This window comes from Peromyscus californicus, unplaced genomic scaffold (assembly GCF_007827085.1).
Source record: "Peromyscus californicus insignis strain IS unplaced genomic scaffold, ASM782708v3 Scaffold_1__1_contigs__length_55948999, whole genome shotgun sequence".
Taxonomy (NCBI): Eukaryota; Metazoa; Chordata; class Mammalia; order Rodentia; family Cricetidae; genus Peromyscus; species Peromyscus californicus.
Genome location: NW_026294492.1, coordinates 47607673 through 47634792, shown reverse-complemented (window position 1 = coordinate 47634792; position 27120 = coordinate 47607673). Strand labels below are relative to the sequence as shown.

Here is a 27120-nt window from a genome sequence, read left to right as displayed (position 1 = left end):
CACGTGGCTTTCCTCCATCTTGGCTGGTGACCTCATCATGATAAAAGCCATCTTTTACTAAGGTTATAAAGATCTATTCAGATTAACAAAAGTTAGCTTAGAGATTTACACCTAAGTACTTATGTCTTTGCCAAGTGTTCAACAGCAAGTTTCTAGAGAATTTAAATAGATGTTTACATGTGTTTAATAAATAAGGTATTTGATAGATGCTAAAGCTGCACCTCAATGCTTTTATACACAAGAATGTGCCTTGCTGTGGCAGGTAAACTTTGTAATTTAAGTGTCACCCAGGTGATAAGTAATAATGGTTTTAAAGACATGAAGGGATCACAGGGAACAGCTGAGGTTTGCAAATGTACGGCAGGGCTAGAGCTCCAAAGAGAGTCTTATTGCAACGGTGGACCTTAGCAGTTTTGGAAATGGGCCAGGTGATAGTCACCAGAAGCACCAGTCACAATGAAATGGAGCAGGCAGGCTATGTATGTGCTGCCAAGGGTAGGGCCAAAGAAATGATCCAAGCCTCTAAATAAAAGAATCAAAAGAATTGCGAATGAATCCCAGGTATTGAACTTTGGGATTGTTTGCATTTTGGAGCTTGGTTTTGCCTTATACAGATTGTGGTGATGCCATGTTTTCTCCCTCTTACAGTAAAGAGGGTACTTCATTTTTGATATTTCAAGAAGACATTTGAGAGATTTTAAACCTTTTTTAAAAAGTTTTTTAAAATATTTAAATTTATAAGGCTATGGGACATTTTAAGTTTATAAAATGTTCTATATTGTTAATATTTGGACTTAAAAGCTAAAAATTAGAGTCACAGCCATAAACACCAAATACTAACCAGAAATCGAGATGTTCATTTCTAGTGATGCAGCAAGATAATGACCTAAGCAGTCTGGCAAAGGGCTTGGAACAGCCTCTGACTCCAAAGAGTCTCGAACCTTTGGGGGGAAGGTTAAAAAACCTTTTTACAGGGGTAGCCTAGGACCACCTGTATGTAAGATGTTTGACTTGAGATTCATAACAATGGCAAAACTGCAGTTATGAAATAGCAATGGGTAAATTTTGTAATAGGTGGCTATCACAACATGGGGAACTATATTGAAAGGTCAAAGCATTGGGAAAGCTGAGAACCAGTGGCTTGGAGGATGTTTCTCCGTACTCAAGGTCTATTCAGGCTTAAGAATGTATGTCTAGCCTTTTTGTCTTTGCTAAATTTATTAAGCTTAAGGTATTTGGATAAACCAAGTCATATAAATGTTTTATTTTGATACTAGAAGGAGCTTCATTTGAGAAATTGTTTTTTTAGGGCTCATACTTAACAGAAATAAAACTACTAAGTCCTTTTCCCAAAGTCAGGCATTTCGATAAAGCTCCCATTCCCTCAGGGGTTTGGAAAAAGTTTCTGATTGCATAAAAAGGAGTCACCCTCCTTATCTTTGGTAAGAGGAATTTATGGCCCTTCCATTAACATACAGCTATTTTGTTTTGGTTTCTTTGCTGAACCCACATTTGATACTAGAAGAGCTTTAATTCAAAATCATTGTTTTTAAGGCTGATTGTAGACTGTTAGAGAACACACGTAAACAGTCAGTCATCTTATAAATAATCAAGTTCTTTAATTCTAGTCATGCTAAGTACTAATGTAATTAGTTATAGGGATAAACTTTACTTAGTCCCTTGTATATGTTTTCAGGGTTGAGCTTGAAACAAGTAACTAGAAACAAAGTTTGTCTATTCAGATATACCTGGACAGCTCTCAAATACAAAAGAGATCTGCAGAATATGGCATTTAAAATGTTGATCTAAAAGCTTATTATATCAGATAGACTTCTAGATCCTAGCAGTGATCCAAGGTCTCCAAAGAAGATTATATATGGGGTACCACAATGTCTCTGCCTGGATTATGGCAACACTGACCACAAGGCAAGATGCCCCAATGCAACACCTGCTGCCAGGACCCGGCCAGACTGTGGACAAACAGCAGGACACTGGAAAATTGATTGCAGCCCTTTTGCCTGGACAAAGTAAGATTAGTTTTCCCCATGCCTCCCTTCCATAGGAAAAACTCTCCTTATGGGCTTGGTGGCTGAAGATTGATGCTGTTCTGATACTTCTGCCTCCAACACTATGGAGAGCTGGATATGGACTGGTCCCTGTCACTTTTTTCACCCCCCCACACCAGTCCCTGTCATTTTTAATAGATTCAGAAGCTGCTTGGTCTGCACTCAGGTGTAATTTATCCTTCTCAGATCTCTGATAGTATTGATGGCTAGGCTACCTATAACTTTGTCAGCTTGGCAGCATCAGACAACCAGATCCTTCTGCAAGGCTATAGCCAGCTTGTTAGCTCATTTTTAAGAAAATGTTCTAAGATATAAAAGTTTAAATAAGTCATAAAGGTTTAAAGATGGGTCTAAAAGAGGTCTGAGGGTATGAAAGTCTATGCAAGTTTTGAGGGTCTAAGAATGCTTTAAGATATATAAAGTTCTGAGGATATGAAAGCTTATAAGTTTTGAGGATCTCAGAAAATTATTTAAGATATAAATGCAAGTTGTGAATATATAAATAAATGACTTAAATTATAAAAAATGTTTTGGATTCCTTTCCCCTTTTATGTTATAAAATTTCAGAGCTTAAAATTTAATAGAGCAGTGACTACCTACTGTTCCATCATAAGCTCAACATTTTATATTTATTTTGATTGTCAAATAAATAAAAACTTAAAAGTACTTTTCATCAGGCCAAAAAAAAATCTCTGTCCAATTTATACTTGGCTCTCTGGACAGAAACAAAATGCATGTGCTTTTAACCCAAATCTTTAGTTTTTGCTAGGACTCATAAAATGTATGAGTCCACTTCTGCTGTTTTACAGATACCCATTACCTGCTTTGTCTATGATATAGATTTCAGTACAGATTGGTAATACTAATGTATCTAAAACTTTCATGTCATTTTTTTGTTTTTGTTTTTTTGAGACAGGGTTTCTCTGTGTAGTTTTGGTGCCTGTCCTGGATCTTACTCTGTAGACCAGGCTGGTTTCAGACTTACAGAGATCCACCTGGCTCTGCCTCCCGAGTGCTGGGATTAAAGGTGTGTGCCACCACTGCCCGGCTCATGTCATTTTATAAGATATTCCATATAGGCCTCAGAGGATTAAAAGAGTCATAAAACTTGGATCCACGTCAGAGGTTGGAAGGACTCCACATAGGTACAGCTTAAATTTTCCCCACTTGTTTATTCCTAAGGATGGTGTTTTTTCTCTCTCCTGGTTTTGAGACTCCTGCCCTTCCCAATTACTAAGACTATGGGCCTAAAAGCTTCAAATAAGTTCATGAATTTTAACTTCTGTTCCTGGTTTAAGTTTGTCTCAACAGACTTCTACTTGGCTGGCAGACACCTTCAAGCTTCAGTTGCTGACTACACTGCTCCAAACAACTATGAGCTCTGGACTTGCTAAAAGCTGTCGTGGACCAGCCCAGCCAATCTGATTGTTCACTGTCTCTACAGCTGAGTCAGATAGACACATGCTTCTGACAGATGCCCCATTGCCCAGCCTTTGACTAGCCTCTCAGCCTTTGGGGGCCCTGACAATGGTGCCCCAGTGTCACCTTGAAGCAGTTCCAGAAGAAAATATGTCATCCCATGTTCCCTGCCCAAAATAGATTGAAATGCTGGGTCAAAAGGAAACTCTCTGGCATAGGGGACAAAATGGCTAACTATAATGCCCATTGACATACCAAGAAGATAGGTTCAGAGTTGTCAACTGATAAATTTATTAACTAAAATGGTTCTGCAATAAGATAAGACACTTGGCCTTCTTTGTGCAGAATCAAAGAGGTATTATATGGCCTTAAAAATTATTATTTCTATATGAATCATTCAGGATTATAATCTGGTTGTACTCAAAGATCAGAACAGGCTTTAAGAATGGCAATAGATACAGATGTTGCTGCCCTAGAAAAATCAGTTAGCTAATGGTTCTTAGGTCCCAATACCCTTGAGCCCCTGGACAGTTAGGACTCATGGTAGAGTCCCGTCATTGGTACTTGTGAAGGAGGGAATGTGGGGGGCTCAAAACAGCTTGACCACACAGCTGCCATGACAGGCTTAGAGGCCCAGACATAGCTTCTGTGACAGGATTACTGGCAGGCAACACCCAGACCCGGGAAAAACCATAAGCTGACCCCACCCATGGAGGGCTAGCATCTAAGGAGAAATAACTGACATTCCAAACATTCCCTATACCCCTAGACAAATGTCAGCCAATCAAGGTCCTGAACCCTGGAGATTCCCTCACCCCAGCCTCTGTTATGATAAAAACCTACCTTGGTCTTTTGGGGGTCCCTGTGATCTGGGCATAACAAAAGCTTGCTTCAAATCTGGCTTTAAACTATGGTAGTGGTCTTATTCTCGCCATTGGGATTGACGTTACACCACCAAGTTCCAGTTACCAAAGTATTGAAGTCCAGCAATCCAAAGCCCCCTTTGGCTCATCTAATTAACATGCCCAGTTAAAATTAAACATCTCATCCTACCACATCTGTCTCCTCTCTATCCAGAGGCGGTCCTTTATCCCTCCAGGACAAATACCCCTGCCCCTCCTCCCTTCCCTCCTCCCTCATCTCCATCTCCTGTCTTGTCTCTTATTCCCTGCCCTCTGTCCCTCTTGGTGAATAAATCTCCTTTGTGCTGAGAACTTGGTCTTGGGGGTCCTGAGCCGATATCAATTTCTTACAGAAATAGTTGTGTAAAATGCTAAAACATGCATATAGGTGTAAGTACTCCTGCGGCTGAAAACTGACTGGTAGAAAGGGGAGTGGAAAGGAAGTCATGAAGTTGCTCTAGTCTGTCCTCCCTGTCCTGGACACTAGACTCTATTGTCCTTAAGTCTGGTTTTGGGGCCCTGAGCTGACCCATCAGGAGTTGGCCACTGACCACTTACCCTTTCTATATATTGACTGTCCCCATTCTCTTTACACCCCGTTTCAGGGCCTTGAGTTAGCCCACCCATTGTTCTTTATGCCCTATTTTTGGGGGGTCTGTTAGAGTTCCTCAAGGACCTAGTTTCTTGTCTACGAAATAGGAAACATGGCCATGGGAGATTTCAGTGACTGATAAATTCAACACACAACAGCAAATCCAGGACAGTTTCTGGACAAAATGTGTATCCTTTAATGATAACGCTAAACTTCCATGCTGGGCAGACAGCTGACTCCTGACTGTCTTGCCTGCTTGCACACTGTCTGCTTCTGGCCTTCTTCAGTTTGACCCCTCCCCTCCATGCTTCTGTTTTGAACTCTGACTTCTTATCCTCCAGGTTTGTTTCCCCCGCTAGGCCAGAGAAGACAGCAAAAATGGTGAGAAAGTCCTGCAGGTACAGGGGTTATTTTGCAGCAGAGGACAGGTTGGCTGCAGCAGCCTGAGAGGTAGCGTGGGGGCTCAGATCTGCTGGAGGCTTGCTAGAGTTAATAAAGGACTGGATGCCTTCTCTGGAGGTTGGGGGTCTGTGGGAGCGCTAAGAATGTAATGGCTTTTCCTGCCAAACAGAAGCCCACTTTTCAAGGTTTCTGAGGAATGCGGAGTATTTACCGGGTCAGAGTCCAGCCTGAGTTGAGCCCAGATTGCCATCTCAGGGGTGTGTGTGTGTGTGTGTGTGTGTGTGTGTGTGTGTGTGTGTGTGTGTGTGTGTGTATAAGCAGCTGACCCTGGGAGGGGTTGATTCATTCAGTCCAGCCATCCACACAGCTACTGTGGGTCAGAAACAGGGGACAAATAAGTTCCAGAGGAGAGGAGAGGCCCTCCGGCATAAGCTGCTTCTGAGAGAAGGTACCAGGCTGGGGGCTGGCAGGGAGGGTCCTGGCTCTCGATAAAAACAACTCTATTACAACTTGGATGACTCTGTGAAGCTAGCTGGGCCAGCAGATCAGTGAGCCTGAGCTTCATGCTGGTCCATTCTAGATGCTGAACAGTGGCCCTCCGTTAGTCCCTCCCCGTCTTGTTCTGTCTCTGCTTTCATTCCGCTCTCCCAGCAAGGCCTCAAGTCTCCGCCTCCATTCCTGCTGTGCTCCTAATCCACAGAGTCACAGCTCACAGCGCTGGAGTGATTGGGCAGAGATCAGGCTAGCTCTCCGGGGGCCTGGGAATCTCACCTGTGTTCATCTGCCCTGCAGGATGCAGTCGTGGAACCTGCCCTGGCTGGGCCTGGGCCCAGTGCTGGCCTCCTCATGGCATCTTCTGCTGCTCTTCGGGGCTTCTTGGCTCGTGGCGAGAATTCTGGCCTGGGCTTACTCCTTCTATGAGAAATGCGCCCGCCTCAGATGCTTCCCTCAGGCCCCTAAGCGGAACTGGTTTTTGGGTCATTTGGGCACGGTGAGAGTGTCAGGAGGAGGGGGGATATAGGATAATAAACAGACATGAAGAATGGGGATCGGGGTGGGTGGGGGGCAGGAAAAGGCTGGGGTGTAGGACAGCAGTGAGGTGAGGGAGCCCCTCTCTCCTCACTGTGCCAGCCCATCCACTTCTGGCACCTCACACTCCTATGCTCTGAAGCCTTCTTTTTTTTTTTTTTTTCTTTCCCGCTCCAAGCCTGCTTTGCATCACGTTCCCACCGGGAGTCATGTCATGGTCTGAGGTCTCTTGCCCTTATCTGCGCATGTCTGTCCTACTCAGGCGCTCCCAGAGTGGACTGCACAGGGCGGGGACATCCCCGATCCCTTCAGTTTCTGCTGTTGGATTTGAGGTCTCCCTGTAGCATGTCCGAAGTCTGGGCCCTCCTTGACCCATCTCTGTTGGTCTCAGGCCAGTGTCTGTACCTCTCTGGGCGGTTGCTTGGCTATTGAAATGCTCTGGCTTCCCGACCTCCACCTACAGGGGCTCCGTGGGGCAGGAGAGAGATGTGTGCACTGTCACTCCTCCAGCTGCTTGGACTTCGTCCTCTCGTATTTTGTCATCTGCTCTCAAGGTTTACCAGCTGACTCTAATGTCCATTTTGGGTCAAAGTTTAGGAGTTTTTAACATCTGTAGTGCCAGAGTATAACACCCAGTGTCTTGTGTGTGCCAGGGACACACTCTATCACAGCATCACAGCCCAGACGGACCGTTTCCTTTTTTATTAGGGACCTCTCTGGCCTCTCACACAGGCCTAGATCCTGAGAGAGGCTCCAACTCAGCACCCTCCCATCACCCCCAGTGCCTCTTGCTCTATGCTGCGCTGGCTCCCTATTGCTAGAGCCACGCCTTGCGTTTCTATGGATGTCACCTGCCAGGCTCCACCGCCAATGCCATTGTCACCACAGCTCTCTCCTTCCAGCTTCTCTTCTCACCTCCTCTCATCACTGTCCCCTCAGGATCCCCTCCTTCTCTACAATGCAGCAGTCTCCTTCCAGTCCCTCCCTCACCACATTAGCTCAGACTCCCATCATCACTGAAGTTCTTGCCGATTAGGTTTTCTTTCATAGACATATGTAAAACTTCACCTTTGATGAACTCACCCATCCATGTTTTCTGATATGTTTTTCACAGGTGACATCTTCGCTCCCATCCGTCTGCCTCCAGTATGATTCCTTCTGTACTAACCCTCCTGACTGCTTGCCCTGCAATCCCACGAGTCATTTCATTCTCTGCCTGCTTTCCCCTGCCTGCTCCTTGTCCCCTCGACTTTGTGATTGTCAGGTCATGAATCCCACCTCATCCATCCCTCCACAGCGATCTGCTGTGCCAAGGTCCTCTCTTTCCAGGGAGATCATCACAGGCTTCAGGATGACACCCTCATTCACTTGTCTCCCCAGCTCTCCGTCATCGTCGTCGTCTTTCTGTGTCTTCTCCTGACATCACACAGTCCCCCTGCCAGTCTCCTCTCATTCCTGTCTTCTTCCCCCCACCCCCCCCAAAGCTGCCTTCTGACCTCAAGGTCCAGCTCCTGAGCTGCCCATCAGTTCCCCTCTTAGAGGACTTCCAAGTTCACATCCCTCCTGAGCAGGGAACCAAGAGTTGAAAACCTTCAAGATTCTTTGCTGTGAAACTGGGAAGATGCCTGCCCAGAGCTGGTGTTAGTGGGCTGTGCTCTGGTTCAGGGACGAGAGAGACAGAGAGAGACAGACAGAGAGAGAGAGACAGAGACAGAGACAGAGACAGAGACAGAGAGTTGAGTGGAATAAAATTAGCTGTGAGTTTACTCCTAATGGGAAGGATGGAGGAAGTGGGGGGTAAAAAATAAAGATGAATTAGAAGTTGGAGATGAGAAGAATCCTATGGGAGGAATCCCATAGAGACAAAGGGAGATACACACACACACACACACACACACACACACACAGAGACAGAAAGAGACAGAGACAGACAGAGACAGAGAGAGCAGAGGCGGAGGGAAAGGACAAGGAGGGAAGAGAGCATGTTCCAGTTTGTTTCTCTGTTGCTGTGATATAGTACCATGACCAAAAGCAACACGGAAGCCATGGAGGAATGCTGCTTACCAGCTTGTTCTCTAAGCTCATGTTTAAGCGCCTTTCTTACACCTCTCAGGACCATCTGTCAAATCTATCTATCTATCTATCTATCTATCTATCTATCTATCTATCTATCTATCTATCTATCTATCATTTATCTACTATCATTCTTGGTCCATGTATATTAATCTATACATCTGTGTATCATTTATCCTATGTATATATGCATGCATGTATGTATTTATTCATTCACCCATCTAGTGATTCATCCACCCACTATCCATATTTAGATCACAAAATAGAGAGATGAGGAAAGAGACACATCAGAGAAAGGTATGTAGATAGAAACATGGATACACTAAGAAACACATATAGTGAACCCTGGTTGACTTAGTAAGAATCAAAGATGAATAATCTAAGTAGGAGGGTAAGAAGGGAGAGGTGTGGTGGGCACAGAGGAGGAGCATCTGATACACCTGCCAGGACTAGCCTCGGCTTTCTTCATCCTCAGATCCAGAACAATGAGGAAGGCATGCAGCTGGTGACTGAAATGGGCAAGACCTTCCGAGATGTCCAACTCTGTTGGCTGGGACCTGTCATCCCTGTGCTGAAGTTTGTTGACCCTGCATTTATTGCCCCCCTGCTCCATGCCCCAGGTACCTCTCCCAGCATCCCAATCTTTGGCCTCTTCTCTGGTTTTCATCTTGACTGGAGATGTGGCTCAGTGGTAGAACACTTGCCTACCAAGAACAAAGCCTTAGGTTCCATCCCTAGAACTAGAAAGAAGACCCTCTTTTATGAATGTTTATGTTTGTGCATATGCATATGTGGGTCCACATGCACGTGTCTATGTATGTGTATGCATGTGCACATGTATGTGGAGGATGGAGGACAACCCTTCTTGTCACTTCTAGGACCACTGTCAATCTTGTCCCTCACAGGCTGCAGCTCACTAGTTAAGCTAGACTTGCTATCCAGTAAACCCCAGGGATCCTCCTTGTTTCTCCTTCCCAGCAGTGACACCTCCCTGCTGGCATTTTTACATGAGCTCTTGGGATGAAACTTGTGTTCTTAATGCTTGCAAAGCAAGTATTTTACTGATTGAGCTATCTCGTCATCCACAAGAGTTATGTCCACCAGAGGGGTCTTTAGGTACAGTTGAGTCTAGATACCTTACAGTGCACTCAGGAATCTGCATCTCCTAGTTCTAGTTTCCTCTTTGAGGACCTTAACTTCTTGCTGGGAAAGATGGCTTCTAGTCATTCAACCACCAGGGAACATTCTGTGGTTCTAGATAAAGTTATAGATAACCTTCTATGTTTCCTCTGCTTAGTTCAACGAGTCTTGGCTGCCCCAGCCACCTTCGATAGGAGGGACCCCAAGCTGAAGATGATTTGTGACAGAAGTGGTATGCAGAGTACTGCAGGGACTGTCCACTAGAGTCCAGATGGGTCAGTTCTGTCTGCTTGGCTCTGGGGCTGCTTGATGGCTGGAGAGGGCAGAGGCAACTCTTCCCAGTGGGCACATGGCTCCAAGAATAGAGTTGCCCTGAACTCTGAACAGTTAATGCTTAGTGTGGCATAGAGGAGAGAACTGGAGGGGTCTGGGACCTATCCAGGTCACATTTGGGACTCAAAAGGGACCACATTTCAGTGCCAATCTGGGATTATCTGAAGGGCACAATTAGGTGATGCCAGACTGTTACACACCCATGTTGTGTCACATCAGGGAATGTCATGTGTGCTGTGTTTATGGCAGGTCATGATAACATGTGCCCCTGTCATATATACCAGGATGTGTTGGGACGTGTCAGAGAGCTGCAATTGACAGTGTGTCCTAGGTCTTTGCAGAGGCCTGTAGAGTGCTGTGCTGCTCAGATGTGGAAGACCCAGTGGACCATGCAGCAGCCATGTGAAGGCATGCTGGGGCATGTTTGTTCCCTGCCAGACTGAGCTTTGCTCTCTCTTGTAAATGAAATTCTAAATGGTCTTATTAAATAAGAAACACAGAGCCAAATAAAGATTTAAAAGCCCAGAGATCGAGCAGTAGCCAAGAGCTAAGACCACCTTATCTTACCACTTGCTGCTGTCCTTCCCCTGAGAGAGAGACCTACTTTCTGTGTCCTGTCTTTTTACTGCCTTTCTGTTCTGCCTTCTCAATGGTTCTAAACCCAACCACATGACTTCCTTGTCATTGCCTGTCTATACAGACCTCCAGGTCTCTGTGGTTGATACTGGGATTAAAGGCTTGTGTCACCATGCAGGCTGTGTCCTTGAGCACACAGAGACTTTGCCTGTCATGTGATTGGATTAAGGGCATGTGCTACCACTACCAGACTTTTGCTAAATGGCTTGCTCTTAGCTCTGATCCCCAGGTAACTTTATTTATTAACATATAAATAAAATCACATTTCAGCACAAATAAAATATCACCATACTCTCTTGCTGCAGACTGGTCTGGTCTTGTCTCACCTCCTTCCTCTTCCCTGCTGTCTTTGTCCTGGTTCCTTTCCTACCTCCCTGTGTTTGGAGGGGAAGTGGGCAGCCCTGGGGCTGGGAGTCCCCACCCCTCCCAAAGTCCACCTTTCACCCTTTCCATGGCCCTTGATTGTCTTCCTTCATGGCAGCTTTGGTGGCCCCCAAGGACATGACTTTCTATGGCTTCCTGAAGCCCTGGCTGGGTGAGTAACTCAAGGTGAGGGTCGGGGGACACCTTGGGGGGCAGAAGAAGGTTCCACCTTTGCTTACTACTGTGCTTTCCCTCCCAGGGGATGGGCTCTTTCTGAGTTCTGGTGACAAGTGGAGCCGCCATCGCCGTCTGCTGACGCCCGCCTTCCACTTTGACATCCTGAAGCCCTATGTGAAGATTTTTAACAAGAGTGTGAACATCATGCACGTGAGTTCTTTAAACTCAGGGTCCCATGTAGATACTTGCAGAACAGAGAGTGGCTTCAGATAGATGTGGTCTGAAGATTGTCCACATCTGAAGATGTGTTTCTGCTGCGTGGTCTTGGGGACATCAGTTTTCATCTCCAAGCCTCAGTTTCTCCATATTTAAAATGTGAATAATAACAACTTAAGACATGGTCAGAATAACACCATGGAGCTATGCTCCTAGCATGTAGACAACACTCACAGAAGACCAGTATCTACTATCTCTTACAGAAGTTCTGGAAAGCCAACATGTTAATGTTGAGTATCACATAGTATGTCTTTTTTGCTTAGTACATCTGTCTCGGTTTACTGGCTTAAAGCTGGACGTGGTGATGTGCAGTTGTATTTCCGGCACTGAGGGAACTGAGGCAGAGGAATTGTGAGTTCAAGGTCAGTCAAGTCTTGAGTATAATTTAGTTCCAGCTAGCTATCCTAGCATGAGCAAGGCCCTGGTTTATATCATCAGTATTGAGAAAAACACACTTTAAAACTGGTCCTGGTAGGCCAGCCAGGCCTTCCCCTTCATCCCTTATCATCCTTAGGGAATCATTGCTTTGCTAGAATGGAGATAGTGTTTCCAAGATGGGGAAGGCAGAACGTTCCATGGCTTTCCAAGCCACATTTCATCCCCAGCAGCATAGAGTCTTTTTCACAACGCTTTTTAGGTAAGAACAAGTTCCCAATTCAGTTCAGATTGAAGACCTGGGAAGATGGACCCCACTTCCCAATAGAACTACTCTCCAAATTTCATTGCAAAAACTGATGATAGAAGAATTATGAATACTTAGGGCCATTTCTACAGTCACTTACTACTGTGCTAATGACAGTGATAACTACTGCTAACATTTATTGAGCATCTACTGTATGCCAGTTCTGGGATCTATGTTGTCTGTTGTAATTTCTGGACAGCTCTGAGGCAGAGGCAACTATGACAGTTACATTATAGATGGTGAATCTGAGGGTCATAGAGATCAGGGAGAGCTTCCAAGCACACCAGCCGTAAGAGTGTGAGTGGTAGAGCAGACATTGAAGTATGGCTTAGGGGGCAACAAATAAGTTCAAATTTGAAGGCTCGATTACTTGCGCCTGGAGAGGGCGGTGGCCTGACCAAGGACACACAGAAGTTGGTAGAGTTAACTGAAAGCTCTTGATTTCTAACTCTGCATCTTCATTTTCTACAGTCCCACCTTCTGTTCCCATCCAAGTCTGGCTTCTCTGGGGTCAGGTAGAACCTAAGGCAGAGGACCATGAAGCTGGTTCTAGCAGAGAGGTCTCTCCTGATGTTTCGGCTTGGGCAGGGGTTCAGGAGCCAAGGCTTAGCCCCATCCTTGTCTCCCTCTCTAAAGGCGAAGTGGAAGCATCTGGCTGTAGAAGGCAGCATCCGTCTGGAAATGTTTGAGAACATCAGCCTCATGACCTTGGACAGTCTGCAGAAATGCCTCTTTGGCTTTGACAGCAACTGTCAAGAGTGAGTCCCTGTCCTGGGTCAGAAACCCGAGCCATGGATCAAGAGAGAAGGTTGGGGAGGAGGGGCCGGCAAGAGGGAGCAGAGGGGACTCGGGGGAGGTGGGCGAGAACTGTCAGGGAAGGACAGGGAGGAGAGTGAGTGGTCCTTCCAGACTCTCAGCTTGGTAAAGGCAAGGAGGTGCAGATGAGTCGTACATGAAACAGGCAACGAAGCGGTACCTCGGGAACAAGGTTGGAGGATGCATTCAACTTGCTTTTGTGACAAGATGTCTAAGCAAAACATGTTCAGAAGGAAAGACATATTTTGTCCACTGGTTTCAGTCCATCATGGTGGGAATGACAGAGCAAAGCAGCTCCCGCCATGATGGCTGAGGAGTACAGAGAGAACATGTCTGTGCCAGCAAGCTTTCTCCTTCCCCTCTCAAACAGAGATTGGAGGCTGTCCACATGGAGAGAAGGTGTTTACGTCCTCTAGAAACACGCTCACACGGGCGGTGGTAGCGCATGCCTTTAATCCCAGCACTCAGGAGGCAGAGGCAGGTGAATCTCTGTGAGTTCGAGGCCAGCCTGGACTACAGAGTGAGTTCCAGGAAAGGCACAAAGCTACACAGAGAAATTCTGTCTCAAAAAACCAAAAAAAAAAAAAAAAAAAAAAAAAGAAACACCCTCCCCCTACATGCAGATGCGTGTTTGACTAATCTTGACGATGCTTCTCAATCTTACCTAGATTACCAAGATAGCCATCACAGATAGTTCTAAAGTGCACAGACCTTTTCTTTCCTAACCTCCTCTCTCTTCTCCCCCTCTCCCTTCTCCTTTGCCTATCCTTCCCTCCTTTAACTTTTCCTTTCTTGACAGTATCTCAGTCTGTAGTTAGTCTGGGCTGGAACTCACTATGCAGATGAAATTGGACTTGAGCTTCTGATCCTCCTGCATCCACCTCCTGTGTGTTGGGATCATAGCCAGGAGCCAGCACGTCCAGCTGGTGGCCAGATCTTAAAGACGTTGCCTAGCCAGAAGGGTGTGAACTCCATCCTGAGTTTCCCAGGTCATAAGAGAAGGTTCTGTACAGGGGGGAGTCCTAGTCACAGTGAGCTTAGGCAACCTAATCAATAGAGGAGCTTCATAGAGATATTCATAGAGATACAGGGTGCAAGGAACCAGGAGAGGAGGGTCTGAGCCTGGGCAGAGTCACAAGAAGCCAAAGGAGAAGAGCAGGAGCAGATGCTGGGTGAACTAGAAGAAGAAATGATGTCCACTTATGCCCTGGATTCCTGGGTCAGGAACTACTTGTAGAGAGCAGGAAACAGAATTTGTGCTTTGTGGATGCCCTTTTCAGGATGGACCCTGGTCCTTGGACTCTCTGGCTGGAGGTTCTCTGGGGTTTTGTGTGTGCTAAGTTGCTTCCTCTCTCTGGCCTGACCTGCAGGTCTCCCAGTGAATACATTGCTGCCATATTGGAGCTCAGCGCCCTGGTAGCAAAAAAGTACCAGCAGGTCTTCTTGTACATGGACTTCTTGTACTATCTCACTGCTGATGGGCGGCGCTTCCACAAAGCCTGTGATCTGGTGCACAACTTCACAGATGCTGTCATCAAGGAGAGACGCCGCACCCTCAATAGCCAGGGTGTTGATGAATTCGTGAAGGCCAAGGCTAAGTCCAAGACTTTGGACTTCATTGATGTGCTCTTGATGGCCAAGGTGGGCCTGTGGGTTACAGGAACATTATTGTTAGATAGAAAATGTTGCAGTTGCACAAAAGGATGCTGAAGAGCCTTCGATGGTACTTGTAAAAATGAAGGCCAGGTTAGAAAGAAGTTCAAGAGAAGTGCTTCTGTTGAATGCTGTGTGGAAGGAGCAAACAACATTAGGAAACCAAGGAGGAAAGTGTGGGGCGGGCTCTGGGGGAGACAAGGTGGGGTGCTGTGAGTACAAAGGCTATCAGAGCTGGCTCAGATCAGGCTCAGCAGCCCTCAGACATGGTAAGCAATGAGGGTCTCATTTTGTCTTCAGGATGAACATGGAAAGGAGCTGTGTGATGAGGACATCCGGGCAGAGGCTGACACCTTCATGTTTGGAGGTGAGGGTCCCTGTACAGTCACAGAGGAGGCAGGGGTCAGTCAATCCAAGGGCCTCAGAGAGGAGACTCCATTATACTCATGGTTTCTTGTGAGTCTGCACCGAGCCTAGATACATGTCTCCGGACTCCTTTCATCTAGTGTCTATGTCTACTCATCCACCTCTTTCTATCCTCCCGGGGGCTTTAATACTTAAGCACTGTAGTGCTGAGCAGGCCAGAGATCTAAGTTTGCCTGTCTGTCCCTCAGGCCATGACATCACAGCCAGTGCACTCTCCTGGATCCTGTACAACCTGGCGAGACACCCGGAATACCAGGAGCGCTGCCGGCAGGAGGTGCGGGAGCTTCTGAGGGACCGTGAGCCTGAGGAGATTGAATGGTGAGCATTCTGGTTTCTACAGCTGTTATTATAGCTGTAAGGGGAAGTTGGGCTTATGAAGAGAGGGGCAGTTCCCATGAGTGAGAGAGAATAAACAAGATCCAAAGACCTGGAATTTCTAGCATCCCAGAAATTCAGGGAGGATCGATTTGAGGAGGCACAGGCTGGCCACAGTGGGTCATCACCCAAAGGACAGAGGCTGATGTGAGCTCTCAGTCCAGAAAGACAGGTGGTTGCCTGGTACCAGGGCTTGCGGGTGGGGCCAAGAGGTGAGAAACCACAGTCAAGAGTTGAGGCCTCGGGCTGGAGAGATGGCTCAGAGGTTAAGAACACTGGCTGTTCTTTCAGAGGTCCTGAGTTCAATTCCCAGCACCCATATGGTGGCTCACAACCATCTGTAATGAGATCTGGCTCCCTCTTCTGGCCTGCAGGGATACATGCAAACAGAACACTGTATACATAATAAATAAATAAATCTTAAAAAAACAAAAAAAGAATTAGGTGTTTAAAAAAAAAAGAGTTGAGGCCTCATTAGTGGGGAATGGCGGAGGGTGATGTTCGGCAAAGAGGGCCAACTATAGCCTTTAAGGCCGTGGTTGGGGGTTCTCCCACCTCCAAGGATGCCAGTGGGTGCAAAAATCTCAACAGTCACTCCCATGAATCCAGGAAAGTGTTTACACCGACTGGGAGAAGGGGAAACTAATCCAGTTGATGTTGGATGGAGAGCCCTGAGGTCAGTTAATTCGAAAAGTGAGGTTGCCGTAGGTGGACCGGGCCCAGGATCCTCGCGTGCCTGGGACTGCCAGCAGAGCCTGCCGAGTCTCGTGGCACCAATGTTGTAAATGTTTATGGCGGGAGATAAAGTCACACCATACAACAAAATGGGAGGTTTTTGGGGAAAGGGATGAGGAAGGGTGTTGGTTTTATGCAGCGCTGTTTACCCTGTGAGGAAAAGTCCCAAGACACAACAAAACCCACTATGAGAGTTTATTAGAAGGGAGGGACAGGAAGGGATGTGATCAGGCCTGTTGGAGAGACATGTGAGGAGAGAGGGGAGGATACATGGGATCTGTCTTTTATGGACTACCCGCCCCCCATGCGCATATGGGCCCACGTGGCTACGCCACGCATGTCCATAGAGATTACGTGATCACGCTGGGAACAAATTACGTGACATGCAGCGCACTGATTACTAGGACATACGGCCGGAAACGACTAGGCTGAAATGACTAAGTGTCTCGCCAGGGCCAGGGCATGCGCAGTCATGGAGGCGTGGCTAGAATTCCTATCAAAGGGTGCAGAGACCGGCCTAGAGGGAGAAGTGGCGGGTAAGGGACAGGAGGTGGTCGCCAGTCTTTATAAGGGGACAGAGCTCATGTGCACAGAGACTATGTAGCGAGATAGCAGACAACGTATTCTGAGGACCTTGAGCTGACCACTGTGCCTGCCCGAATACTGACAAGTCCTACGCACAGCGGGTGTTCTTAGTGGCTGCAGCTGAGGACCCTAAGCGGGCCAGCATGATGCCTAAATGGCAACACTGGGTGATACAGGATGGCCTGGAAGTCAGTATCTTAATGCCTCTGCATTCAGGGATTACATGCCCAGTTGGACACCTCCCCATCTAATTTATTAGTTAAGTAGTTTGCATACAGTGTGTTAGGGTTCATTATGGTATTTCAAACCTAATTTGTTTTTCGTGATTCTCATCTCTAGCATCATCTCTATGACCACTTTTGCCCTTTTCCCCCCTCTCAGCCCTGGCCTCTGTTCTGCTTTCATGGCCTCTCTCTAATATCTTGTGTTTGACCCTACTGAAATCCTAGAATATATGCTTTGTGTCACATGTCATTAGTGTTGATTTGCAGCAATTCATTTACATATATGTATGTGTATGTATATCAGTCATTGTAGATATCATGAATCTCTAATCTGAATTCTAATTTGATCCATGGTCTCTTCATATACAGAAATTATGCATATTTATTTCTTCTTTATTTGTTCTTGCATTTTCTACTCTTAGACATTTAGACATCCTTACTGGTAGGTCATGAAGATATTGCTTCCCAGCCAGGTGGTGGTGGCGCACGCCTTTAATCCCAGCACTCAGGAGACAGAGCCAGGCAGATCTCTGTGAGTTTGATGCCAGCCTGGGCTACAGAGTGAGTTCCAGGAAAGGTGCAAAGCTACACAGAGAAACCCTGTCTTGAAAAACAAAACAAAATAAAAAAACAAAAAAAAAACCCAAACAAACAAAACAAAACAAAAACCAAGAAGATATTGCTTCCCTTTTCCCTATCTGGGAAGGGGTTGGTCCAATGAAGACTTGATAAGTTGGTAGAACTGCATTTCTTTTCTGTTCTGTGCACACCAGTACTACCAGTTTAAAGGAATGTGTTGTATACCTCCAAATCACCAGAAGAAAGGATTTTGAATATTCTCACCACAAGGAAATGACAAATCTTTGAAGTGACAGATAACGCTAATTACATTTTGTTTTGTTTTGTTTTGTTTTTTTGTTTTTCGAGACAGGGTTTCTTTGTGTCTTAGTTGTGCTGGAACTCTGTAGCCCAGGCTGGCCTCAAACTCACAGAGATCCTGCCTCTGCCTCCCGAGTGCTGGGATTAAAGGAGTGCGCCACCACCGCCTGGCAACACTAATTAACTTTAAAGGTTTCGTGTTTTAGAATTTGGGAGAGACAAGCTTTTTGGAGACAGCTTCTCATGAAGGTCTTGGTGGCTTCCAACCTGCTGTATGACTGAGGCTATCCTTGATTATTCTAACCCTTCAGCCTCCACCTCCTCAGAGCTGCAGTTCCACACTTTGTTGATTTAACACTTTTTGTTTGCTAATTGCTGATTTGTTTTTTAAAAACCCTTCCTTTAATCTACCTACCCACTTCCCAGCAGTGTGTGCAGTCTTCAGCAGATAACCGTATTTTCAGGCATCCATGTGCCCACCTACTCTGGATTTCACATGTCTCTTTTCATGTTCTTGTTGAAACATGTTTTCATGTCCTTGTTCGTGTGCAGTAACATCGTTTTAAAAAGTTAGTCTCATTTTTACTACTACAGTTTTGTAATAGATGTTAGTAAATGATAGGTGGGCTCCTTTTAAAAAAAATGGATACAGAGTCACACTCTATAGCCCTAGCTGTCCTGCAACTTATTATGTAGATCAGGGTGGCCTTCAACTCAGAAATCCACCTGCCTCTGGTGTTGCTAGAGTTTTCCTGCCTGGCCCACAGTCAGGACAAATCTCTCTCACCCGCCAGTCCCAAGCCGCTTAAACCCGATCAAATAAACACAGAGACTTGTATTGGTTACAAACTGTATGGCCGTGGCAGGCTTCTTGCTAACTGTTCTTACAGCTTAAATTAATCCATTTCTATTAATCTATACCTTGCCACGTGGCTTGTGGCTTACCGGTACTTTACATCTTCCTTATCCTGATAGCGGCTGGCTGTGTCTCCCTGACTCAGCCTTCCACTTCCCAGCTCTATTCTCCTCCTTGTCCCGCCTACACTTCCTGCCTAGCCAATGGCCAATCAGTGATTTATTTATTGACCAATCAGCAACACATTTGACATACAGACCATCCCACAGCACTCTGGCTCCCTCTTTTATTTTTAGATGGACTTATCTTTGTAAACTTGAACTCTTCCTGTTAGAATAAGGTTTTTGGATGAGGACACAGTTCAGTTTTGGATACTTGCCTAGTGTGCAAATTCTTGATGCCCAGTGCTGGCAAAGAAGGATTGCCATGTACAATAAAAACATAATAAATAAACAAAGGACAAAACGTCAAAGTAGGGAGGTGTTCCTCAGGAAGGGGAAGAGGACAAAAGAGGGTGGTGGAGGGTGAACATCATCAGAATACTTACACTTCTTTAAAAATAGCAACAAATAAAAAAATTCTAAAAAGAAACCAACTCTGGCAAGAGTTTGATTGGATGATATTGAAAATGTTGATTATTTAGAAAACCTGACACATTTATAATAATAGATCACTCTAGCCTTGAATATGGAAGGCATCTATGCATTCAAAACATCTTACAGTATGTCCTAGGGCTCTATTGCTGTGAAGAGAAACCGTGACCAAGGCAACATACAGAAGAAAGTATTTAACTGGGCTTGCTTACAGCTTCAGAGGGCTAGTCCATTACCATTATGGTGGGAAGTGTGTCGGCGGGCAGGTGGGCATGGTGCTGGAGAAGTAGCTGAGAGCAGCAGGCAGAGAGAGAAAGAGAGAGGGAGAGAGAGAGAGAGAGAGAGAGAGAGAGAGAGAGAGAGAGAGAGAGAGAGGCCTGACATGGGCTTTTGAAACCTCTGAGCCCACCCTCAGTGACACACCTCCTTCAACAAGGCCACACCTCCTAATGCTTCCCAAACAGTTCACCAACTGGAGACTAAGCATGCAAATATATGAGCCTCTGGGGACCGTTCTCATTCAATCCACCACACAGCACCTAAGGACACTTTTCTTTTAAAAAAATTTAAATTACGTTTATTTATTTAATTATTTGTGTGTGTGTGTGTGTGTGTGTGTGTGTGTGTGTGTGTGTGTGTGTGTATGCTCCCACATGTGGTGGACAGGTAGGCTACAGTCAGTTCTCTTTTCCCACCATATGTGTTCTGGGGGTTGACCTTTTGTAATCAAGTTTGGCGGCAGGTGCCTTTATCATCTGACCTGTCTGACCAGCCGAGAAATATGTATTTCTGCTTTTGTTATTTCATGACATAATTTTTTTAATATGCATCATTTCCTGAAGCCTAGACTGGCCTTTAACTCTTGATCCTTTTGCCTCCACTTTCTGAGGCTGAGTACCACCTCACCCAGGTCAGGTGAATACATTTTTTAAAACTTTTTCACTTTGAATGTATGCAAGCATTTAAGGATATCTCTTGAGGGGTGTGTTTCCTTAAAAACATTTCCAATACCAGGTCAAGCTTTCTTCTGGTATTTTTTTCCATTCTTGGTAGCTGACCTCTGTAATCTCAGAAATTGGAAGGTAGAGGTAGGAGGATCAGGAGTTCAAGGTCATTCTCCATTGTTTGAGACTTTCTTTAATAAACAGTCAAAAAACAAGCAAACATCTTTGATTCATCTGGAGTGCGAGTGTTTAAAGGAGGTGATTAGTACCCCTGGATGGTAGTGAGGCTGATGGGGCTCTGTTTTTGCTCCTGGATAATTGTGTTGGTTCCTTAGGGAGGACCTGGCTCAGCTGCCCTTCCTGACCATGTGCATCAAGGAGAGTCTGCGGCTGCATCCTCCCGGTACAGACCTGGTCCGGGGCTGCATCCAGGACATCGTGTTGCCTGATGGTCGAGTCGTCCCCAAAGGTGCCCACACAAGTTGGGAGGAGGCCCCTGGGTAGGATGACGGTCCTTAGAGGTAGGCGGACCTGGTACTGACTGTCTTCTTCTACCTAAAAGGCAGCGCATGTGTCATCAGCATTTTCGGAGTTCATCACAACCCTTCAGTCTGGCCAGACCCTGAGGTGAGGCTCCTCCCTTTATCTCCAGGACTTGGAAAAAGGGCAGGGTACTACCTGAAACCCAGAGGCTGTCATTCTCCTGTCCCCATATCCATCTTTTCTGGGGCTGGCTGGGTGTGCAGAGAGACACGACCCATCAGCTTAGTCTTGCTTGGCCCGCAGGTCTATGACCCCTTCCGCTTTGACCCAGAAAACCCTCAGAAGAGGTCACCGCTGGCTTTTATTCCCTTCTCTGCCGGGCCCAGGTGAGGCTAGAGCGCTGGGGTGAAGGGGTGGGATCGGAGCATGATGGGGTGGGGTGGGGGCGGGGGCCCGGGATGGTCGGATTCTGGGTTTCCTTCCCGCCCTCAGCACAGGGTATGCTAAAGGTCACCAGAGACTGGGGTTGGAAGGTGAAGGGTGGCTGCTTCGTGCTCAGAGCCCCATCCACCCTGGTCTGCATTGGGCGCTGAGACTGAGCCAGGTTCCTGGGATGCGGATGCACAAGCAGGGTCCCGGGCGTGTCATTGTCCCTCCTGTCCCTCATGCTGACCAGGCGCGGTGGGGACCCGGGCACAGTCAGAGTCCCCACCCCGCCCTCCCGCAGGAACTGCATAGGACAGACTTTCGCCATGAGCGAGATGAAGGTGGCGCTGGCGCTCACCCTGCTGCGCTTCAGCCTCCTGCCCGACGACGAGGAGCCGCGTCGGAAGCCGGAGCTGATCCTGCGCGCAGAGGGCGGGCTGTGGCTGCGGGTGGAGCCGCTGAGCGAGGGCGTGCAGAGACCCCCACACCTAGCCTAGGACCTCCTCACCCACCCACCTGCCTTTGCGGATCCCTGAATAATCAGTCTCACTGAGTGCCAGCAGTGGGTCCGGAGGAAAACAGATCCTGTTGGTGTGTTGGGGGAGAGGCTGGGTAGGTGTCTCTGATCCAGATTCCCACTGCCTTTGTTCACCATTGACCTTCTAGGGTGATGAGAGTTCTTCTCGAGCTTAAGTAAGGGGTTTTATTAAAAATAATTTTTATTGCCGGACGGTGGTGGCGCACGCCTTTAATCCCAGCACTCGGGAGGCAGAGCCAGGAGGATCTCTGTGAGTTCGAGGCCAGCCTGGACTACCAAGTGAGTTCCAGGAAAAGGCGCAAAGCTACACAGAGAAACCCTGTCTCGAAAAACCAAAAAAAAAAAAAAAATAATTTTTATTTACTCTGACAATTCCGTACGTGTTTATAATGCATTTTGATCACATTCACCTCCATTTCTCTCTCTTACCCTTATCTTGTTCTCCCTCTCCCCAACCCTTCCCAGCCCATACTTTCCTATCATGCCTGGTAGCACCAAACCTGCAACACCAGCACTCAGGAGATAGAAACCAGAGGATCTGAAGCTAAAGCCGTCATCTACTTTCATATACATATCTAAAAAATAAAAACACATACATGTAAAACATATATATAACACACACACATATACGTACATGCATACACACACAGAAAAGAGAGAGAGAGGGAGAGAGAGAGAGAGAGAGAGAGAGAGAGAGAGAGAGAGAGAGAGAGAGAGAGAGAGACTCCATGTAGTCCTGGCTGTTCTAGACCAGGCTGGCCCCAAACTCAGAGATCCCCTGCCTCTGCCTCCTGAGTGCTGGGAGTGAAGGTGTGGGCCACCTGGTGACCACCTTGTTCCCGATCTTGTTCTTCTCCTCCTCCTCCTTCTCCTGGCTCTGGCTCTGCTCTTCTCTCTTCTTCATTTTACCCTCCATCCTCCTTCTTTCTCACTGAGTTTAATTAGAGTTGTTTGCATGCATGCATCGTGTGCAGCTTGCTAGTGGCTACACTCCTGAAGAAGAATGATAGCCACCCCTCAGTAACCATCAAGTGTCAGCTGCTCCAAAGTGAGGAGTGGGACCTCGGGTGCCAGGATACAATGATGTTTGCAAGCTATACTGGGTACACAAGATTAATGTCTAAAGCCAATAGTCCTGTCAAGCTTCCATGTTCCCTTGACTTCTAAGGGAACACACGGAGAAACACAAAGCAGCCTGAATGCTTCACTGCCCGAGGGAGTGCATCAGTCTCTCAGGGACTGGAAGGAACATTGTGCCCCAGGAGCTATGGACTCGAACCCCAAAAACATATGACCCATGCCTCTCATGGCAGTTAAGCCAGGCCAACTCCATGGTTCCCTGTAATTCATCCTTAGTGATTCTCCTGCCTCAGCATGATAATAGCAGTGGGCCATTACATTAGGTCTCTCATGTCATCTCTAAAGGAATATTTGTAGAATTGAAGGACAGTTTCTCAGGAGACAGGAGTCTTGGAGCCCTTGAGGACGATGCTAAATTGTGCTCATCACTTGTGATCGCCAAGGTCACTAAGGCAGCTTAGGTCTAAAATGAGATCACACCAGCAGTCTCAGCCACTTCCTTCTCCCTAGTGATGTAGTCCACTGAAGTTCCCACCCATGCAGGGGGATCTTATACATTTCCCTTCCCTGTCATTTCTGGCTTTTATTAGTCCCTTCTCATCATAAGATTATTAAAACAGAAATTTAGACATAGTAGCACACGCCTGTACTCTTGGCACTGGGATAAGGATGCAGGAAGATCAAGCCAAGGTCAATTTCAGCTATATAATGAGTTACAGCTATATAATGAATACTTGAAAGTGAGTCTCAAAAAATGAATAAATAAAAATAGTTTCTCATTTTCCTGTCTTGATAAGTGGCTCTAAAACCGGAGCGCAGCATACGCTTATTTTTGTTAGTTTTCTCTACTCCTTTAGATAGATCCGTATGTCTGTGAGTATATACACACCCGTGTGTGTGCTGGGGAATGCACCTGTGTGCACAGAGGCAGAAGAGTGTGTCTTGTGTCCTTTATGACTCTCTGCCAAGCCCTTTGAGGCAGATTCTCTCTGAACCTAGGGCTCCCATTTTCTTGGCTAAGTTAGAAACCACTGAGCCCCAGCATCCTCTTGTGTCTGCTCCCCTCAGAGCTGGGATTACAGGCATGTGTTCGATGCTTAGCTTTTTATGTGGTGCTGGGATCCAAATTCTGTTCCTCGTGATTGTGTAACAAGTACTCTTAACTGCTGATTCATCTAACAGTCCCTATGCTCTCAACTAAATACTGTCTCTGGAATTACTTTGTCAGTTTTGGTTTGGAGTCCAGGGCCTGTCACATGCGGCACGTGCCCTCTCAAATTAAGTTTCACGCTCCGCTGACTCCATATTATGACTCTCTTTTCATGTCACTTCCTCACTGAAGGAACTGGAAAAGATTTCAGGTTTGAGAGTTGTAAAACAGCTGGAAATGTAACTCAAATGACTTAGTTTTGTTGACTGGAGCACTGAGTCTCAGTTGAAATTCCAAATTGGCACAATCCAGTCCTGACTCCACTAAATATGTTGGAGTGACTATTACCTTTGATTTTATAATTTTCAGATCACACTAACCCACAACAGTACTCGAGGGGAGTATAGATGCCACCCAAAGAACTTTGCGCAAAATAGAGGAGACAGGTGAAATTTGGGTTAGACTCACTTGGACACATTGTGTGTCTCGTGTGCGTGCGTGTGTGTGTGCGTGTGTGTGTGTGTGTGTGTGTGTGTGTGTGTGTGTGTGTGTGTGTGTATTGTTCCTCAGTGGAGATAGCAAGGGAGGCTGGAAGAGGGTGTCAGTGCCTTTGGATTTGGAGCTTCAGGTGGTAGTAAGATGCCTGACATGGTATTGGGAAGCAACTCATGTCCCTTGAAAGAGCAGCAAGCACTCTTGGCTGCTGAGCCAGGTATCCGGCTCTGGTTATGATTGTTTTATTCTTTGTGTGGGGGGTTGTGGACATGTGTGGAGAGCAGAGGTCAACTTTCAGATGTTGGTCCTGGCCCATAAACTTTCATTTTTATCTCACAGTGCAAAAATCATTTACTCGAGGAAATGTTAGTCTGTTAATGGACTCAAGGTGCCCTCTCAACTGTGAAACCATAGAAAATAAAATAAAACAACCAAGTTACATATTTCCAATATCCAATGGTATGGAATAAATACCCAGGCATATGGGAGTAATACAGAAAAATAATTCACACAAGTTGAGTCTAACACCAGCAAGGGAAACAAATAAATAAACAAGCAAAACCAAACAAAAAAAATCCTGCCACTCCATGTCCAGCATCTGGGGCTCCTGATGGGATCATCTCTGCTCCGGCAGCTTGTGGGCTGCCTTGCCCCTGCAGCTCTGCTGCAGACAGCCAACGGTCTCTTTCATGAACCAACTCCACCCTGTGCTTAAAGCTCTTTGCATCTGCACCCTTCTAGGGTCTCCACACCGCTCTCACGCCTCTCACGCTCTGAAGGCCAGGACCGCAGGATGATGCTGCCAAGTTCTATTGCCAGGTTGAGATGTAGCCTGGCTCCCCTGGGCCGGAGCTCCAATGGCCTCTGTGTGCCTTTAAAGTTGATCCTGGGAAAACAGCTCTCTAGGTAACCACTTTGCAGGAGTCACGGTGGGGGCGGGGGAGGAACATCGGAGAACTGGGAGGTCAGTGAGATTCTCAAATAATCAATAAAAATATTATGTTTATAAAAAAAAACTAGAGCAGAGGTTCAGCTGTCCATGGCATTAAAAAAAGAAGACAGTCGTTGTTAAAATGGCTGTTCTCCAGCCCAGTTCCCAAGAAGATTCTACTTCCCTCGGAATCCTTATGAACACGGCCTTCACTGTCGCTGTTTCTCTCAAGATTGTAGTGCTCTGAACACTGATCAGAATGTCTCATCCAGATCTGCTGACAGGAATTTAGGATTTTATATCACAGAGGACCAAACTCTTCCACATTCCTTCAGCAAATCAGCCAACTTCCTCCTCACCACACGGCCAGGTCATCACACCAGTGACCTCACCTCCCTTATACAAACTTTCTGAATTGAAGCGACACTCAAACATGTGACTCTGCAGGCCATTCCCTCTGCCTTGCTAAAAACCATTAGATTACATTCCTAAAGCCAGCCACCAAGGTCCACTTCTTCCTGAAGCTGACTCCCAAAGACCAGCAATCAGAAGCCCCCTTAGGCTCACCTAATTAAACATGCCCAAGTAAAATTAAACACCTCACCCTATCATGGGGTTTCCCCCTTTACCTTTATAAACTCATCTGTCTCCTCTCTGTCCAGAGGCAGTCTGTTGTCCCTCTGGGACAAACACCCCCTCCCCATTTCCCTTGTCCCCTCCCCCGTCTCCCTTATCCTCTATCTCCTGTACCCACAACCTAGCCCATCCTAACACAGACCTCCCCTTCTCCTCTTAAAAATCTCACCTGCGGGCTAGAGAGATGGCTCAGTGGTTAAGAGCACTGACTGCTCTTCCAGAGGTCCTGAGTTCAATTCCCAGCAACCACATGGTGGCTCACAACCACTTGCAATTAGATCTGGTACCTTCTTCTGGCCTGCAAGGACACATGCAGGCAGAGAACTGTATACATAATAAATAAATAAACCTTTAAAAAAAAATCTCACCTGCAAGGTCATTTGCTGCCGTTTTTCTGCCTGAGTCAGAAAGCAATCATTTTAACTTTTCTTCCCTGCTTAACAAAGGATCTCCGTGAAAACAGGTGTTTGGCTGTGGTTTGTGCCTAATTTAGGGCTCGGGAGGGAGCCCCTGCTGTGTGCAGGTCCCCTGCATGCATTAGTTACCTGTCCCTTCTCAGTGATGAAATAACGGAAAAAGTAAGCTAAGAAAGGAAAGGATTCCTCTGGCTCACAGGTGAAGGGTCCAGTCCATTCTGGTGGGAAAGTCGTGGTGACAAGAGCATGCAGCGGCTGGTCACATGATATCTTAAGTCAGGAAGCAAAGAGATTGTGTGTGGTATTCGGCTCATTTCCTTGTTTTTATTTAGCCAGGAGAGACAGCCCTGGTGATGAAGTTGTCCACATTCAGGGTGGGTCTTTGCTCTTGGTTCAGCCTTTCAGAATGACTCTCATGGGCACCCCCAGAAATCTGCTTCCATGGTATTCTAGATACAGCCAAGATGACAGTGATGATTGACTATTATGACCATTATATCTGTGTCTATGTATATTTATCTGAAGATTAAATTAATGCTATATGTCATGCATTTAGCTTATCATATGTAGCCTAGGTTGACCTTGGTTCATATTCCTCTTGCATCAACCTCCCAAATGGCCTGATTATAAGTGTAATTCTTGTCTACTTATAGCTTAGCAGGTTTATTTTTAGAAACTGGCATCTGTGAATTATGATTATGGGGTTGGCAAGACCAAAGTCTGTTTGGCCCCAGACACCTGGTAGACTTCAGATGGATGCAGAAGCTCCATTTTCAGAGCAGACTTCCT

At 46.4% G+C, this 27120-nt stretch overlaps 1 protein-coding gene across 4 annotated transcripts; it reads left to right on the top strand.

The window, feature by feature from the left end:
* The first annotated feature begins 5081 nt into the window (after window positions 1-5081).
* LOC128115727 (cytochrome P450 4F5-like) lies at window positions 5082-21809 on the top strand. 4 transcript variants are annotated; one of them, XM_052746733.1, is made up of 12 exons: window positions 5082-6372; window positions 8959-9103; window positions 11074-11127; window positions 11215-11342; window positions 12727-12848; window positions 14277-14547; window positions 14860-14926; window positions 15174-15303; window positions 20512-20645; window positions 20739-20803; window positions 20963-21045; window positions 21387-21809. In XM_052746733.1, exons 1-12 carry the CDS (start codon window positions 5962-5964, stop codon window positions 21580-21582), a joined length of 1806 nt encoding a protein of 601 aa, XP_052602693.1. In that variant the 5' UTR covers window positions 5082-5961; the 3' UTR covers window positions 21583-21809. The 4 variants fall into 4 exon arrangements, with proteins under 4 accessions (XP_052602693.1, XP_052602695.1, XP_052602694.1 ...); XM_052746735.1 differs by lacking the exon at window positions 20963-21045 and having other exon boundaries at window positions 5082-6378; window positions 8965-9103; XM_052746734.1 differs by lacking the exon at window positions 21387-21809 and having other exon boundaries at window positions 5082-6378; window positions 8965-9103; window positions 20963-21049.
* The last annotated feature ends 5311 nt before the right edge of the window (window positions 21810-27120 follow it).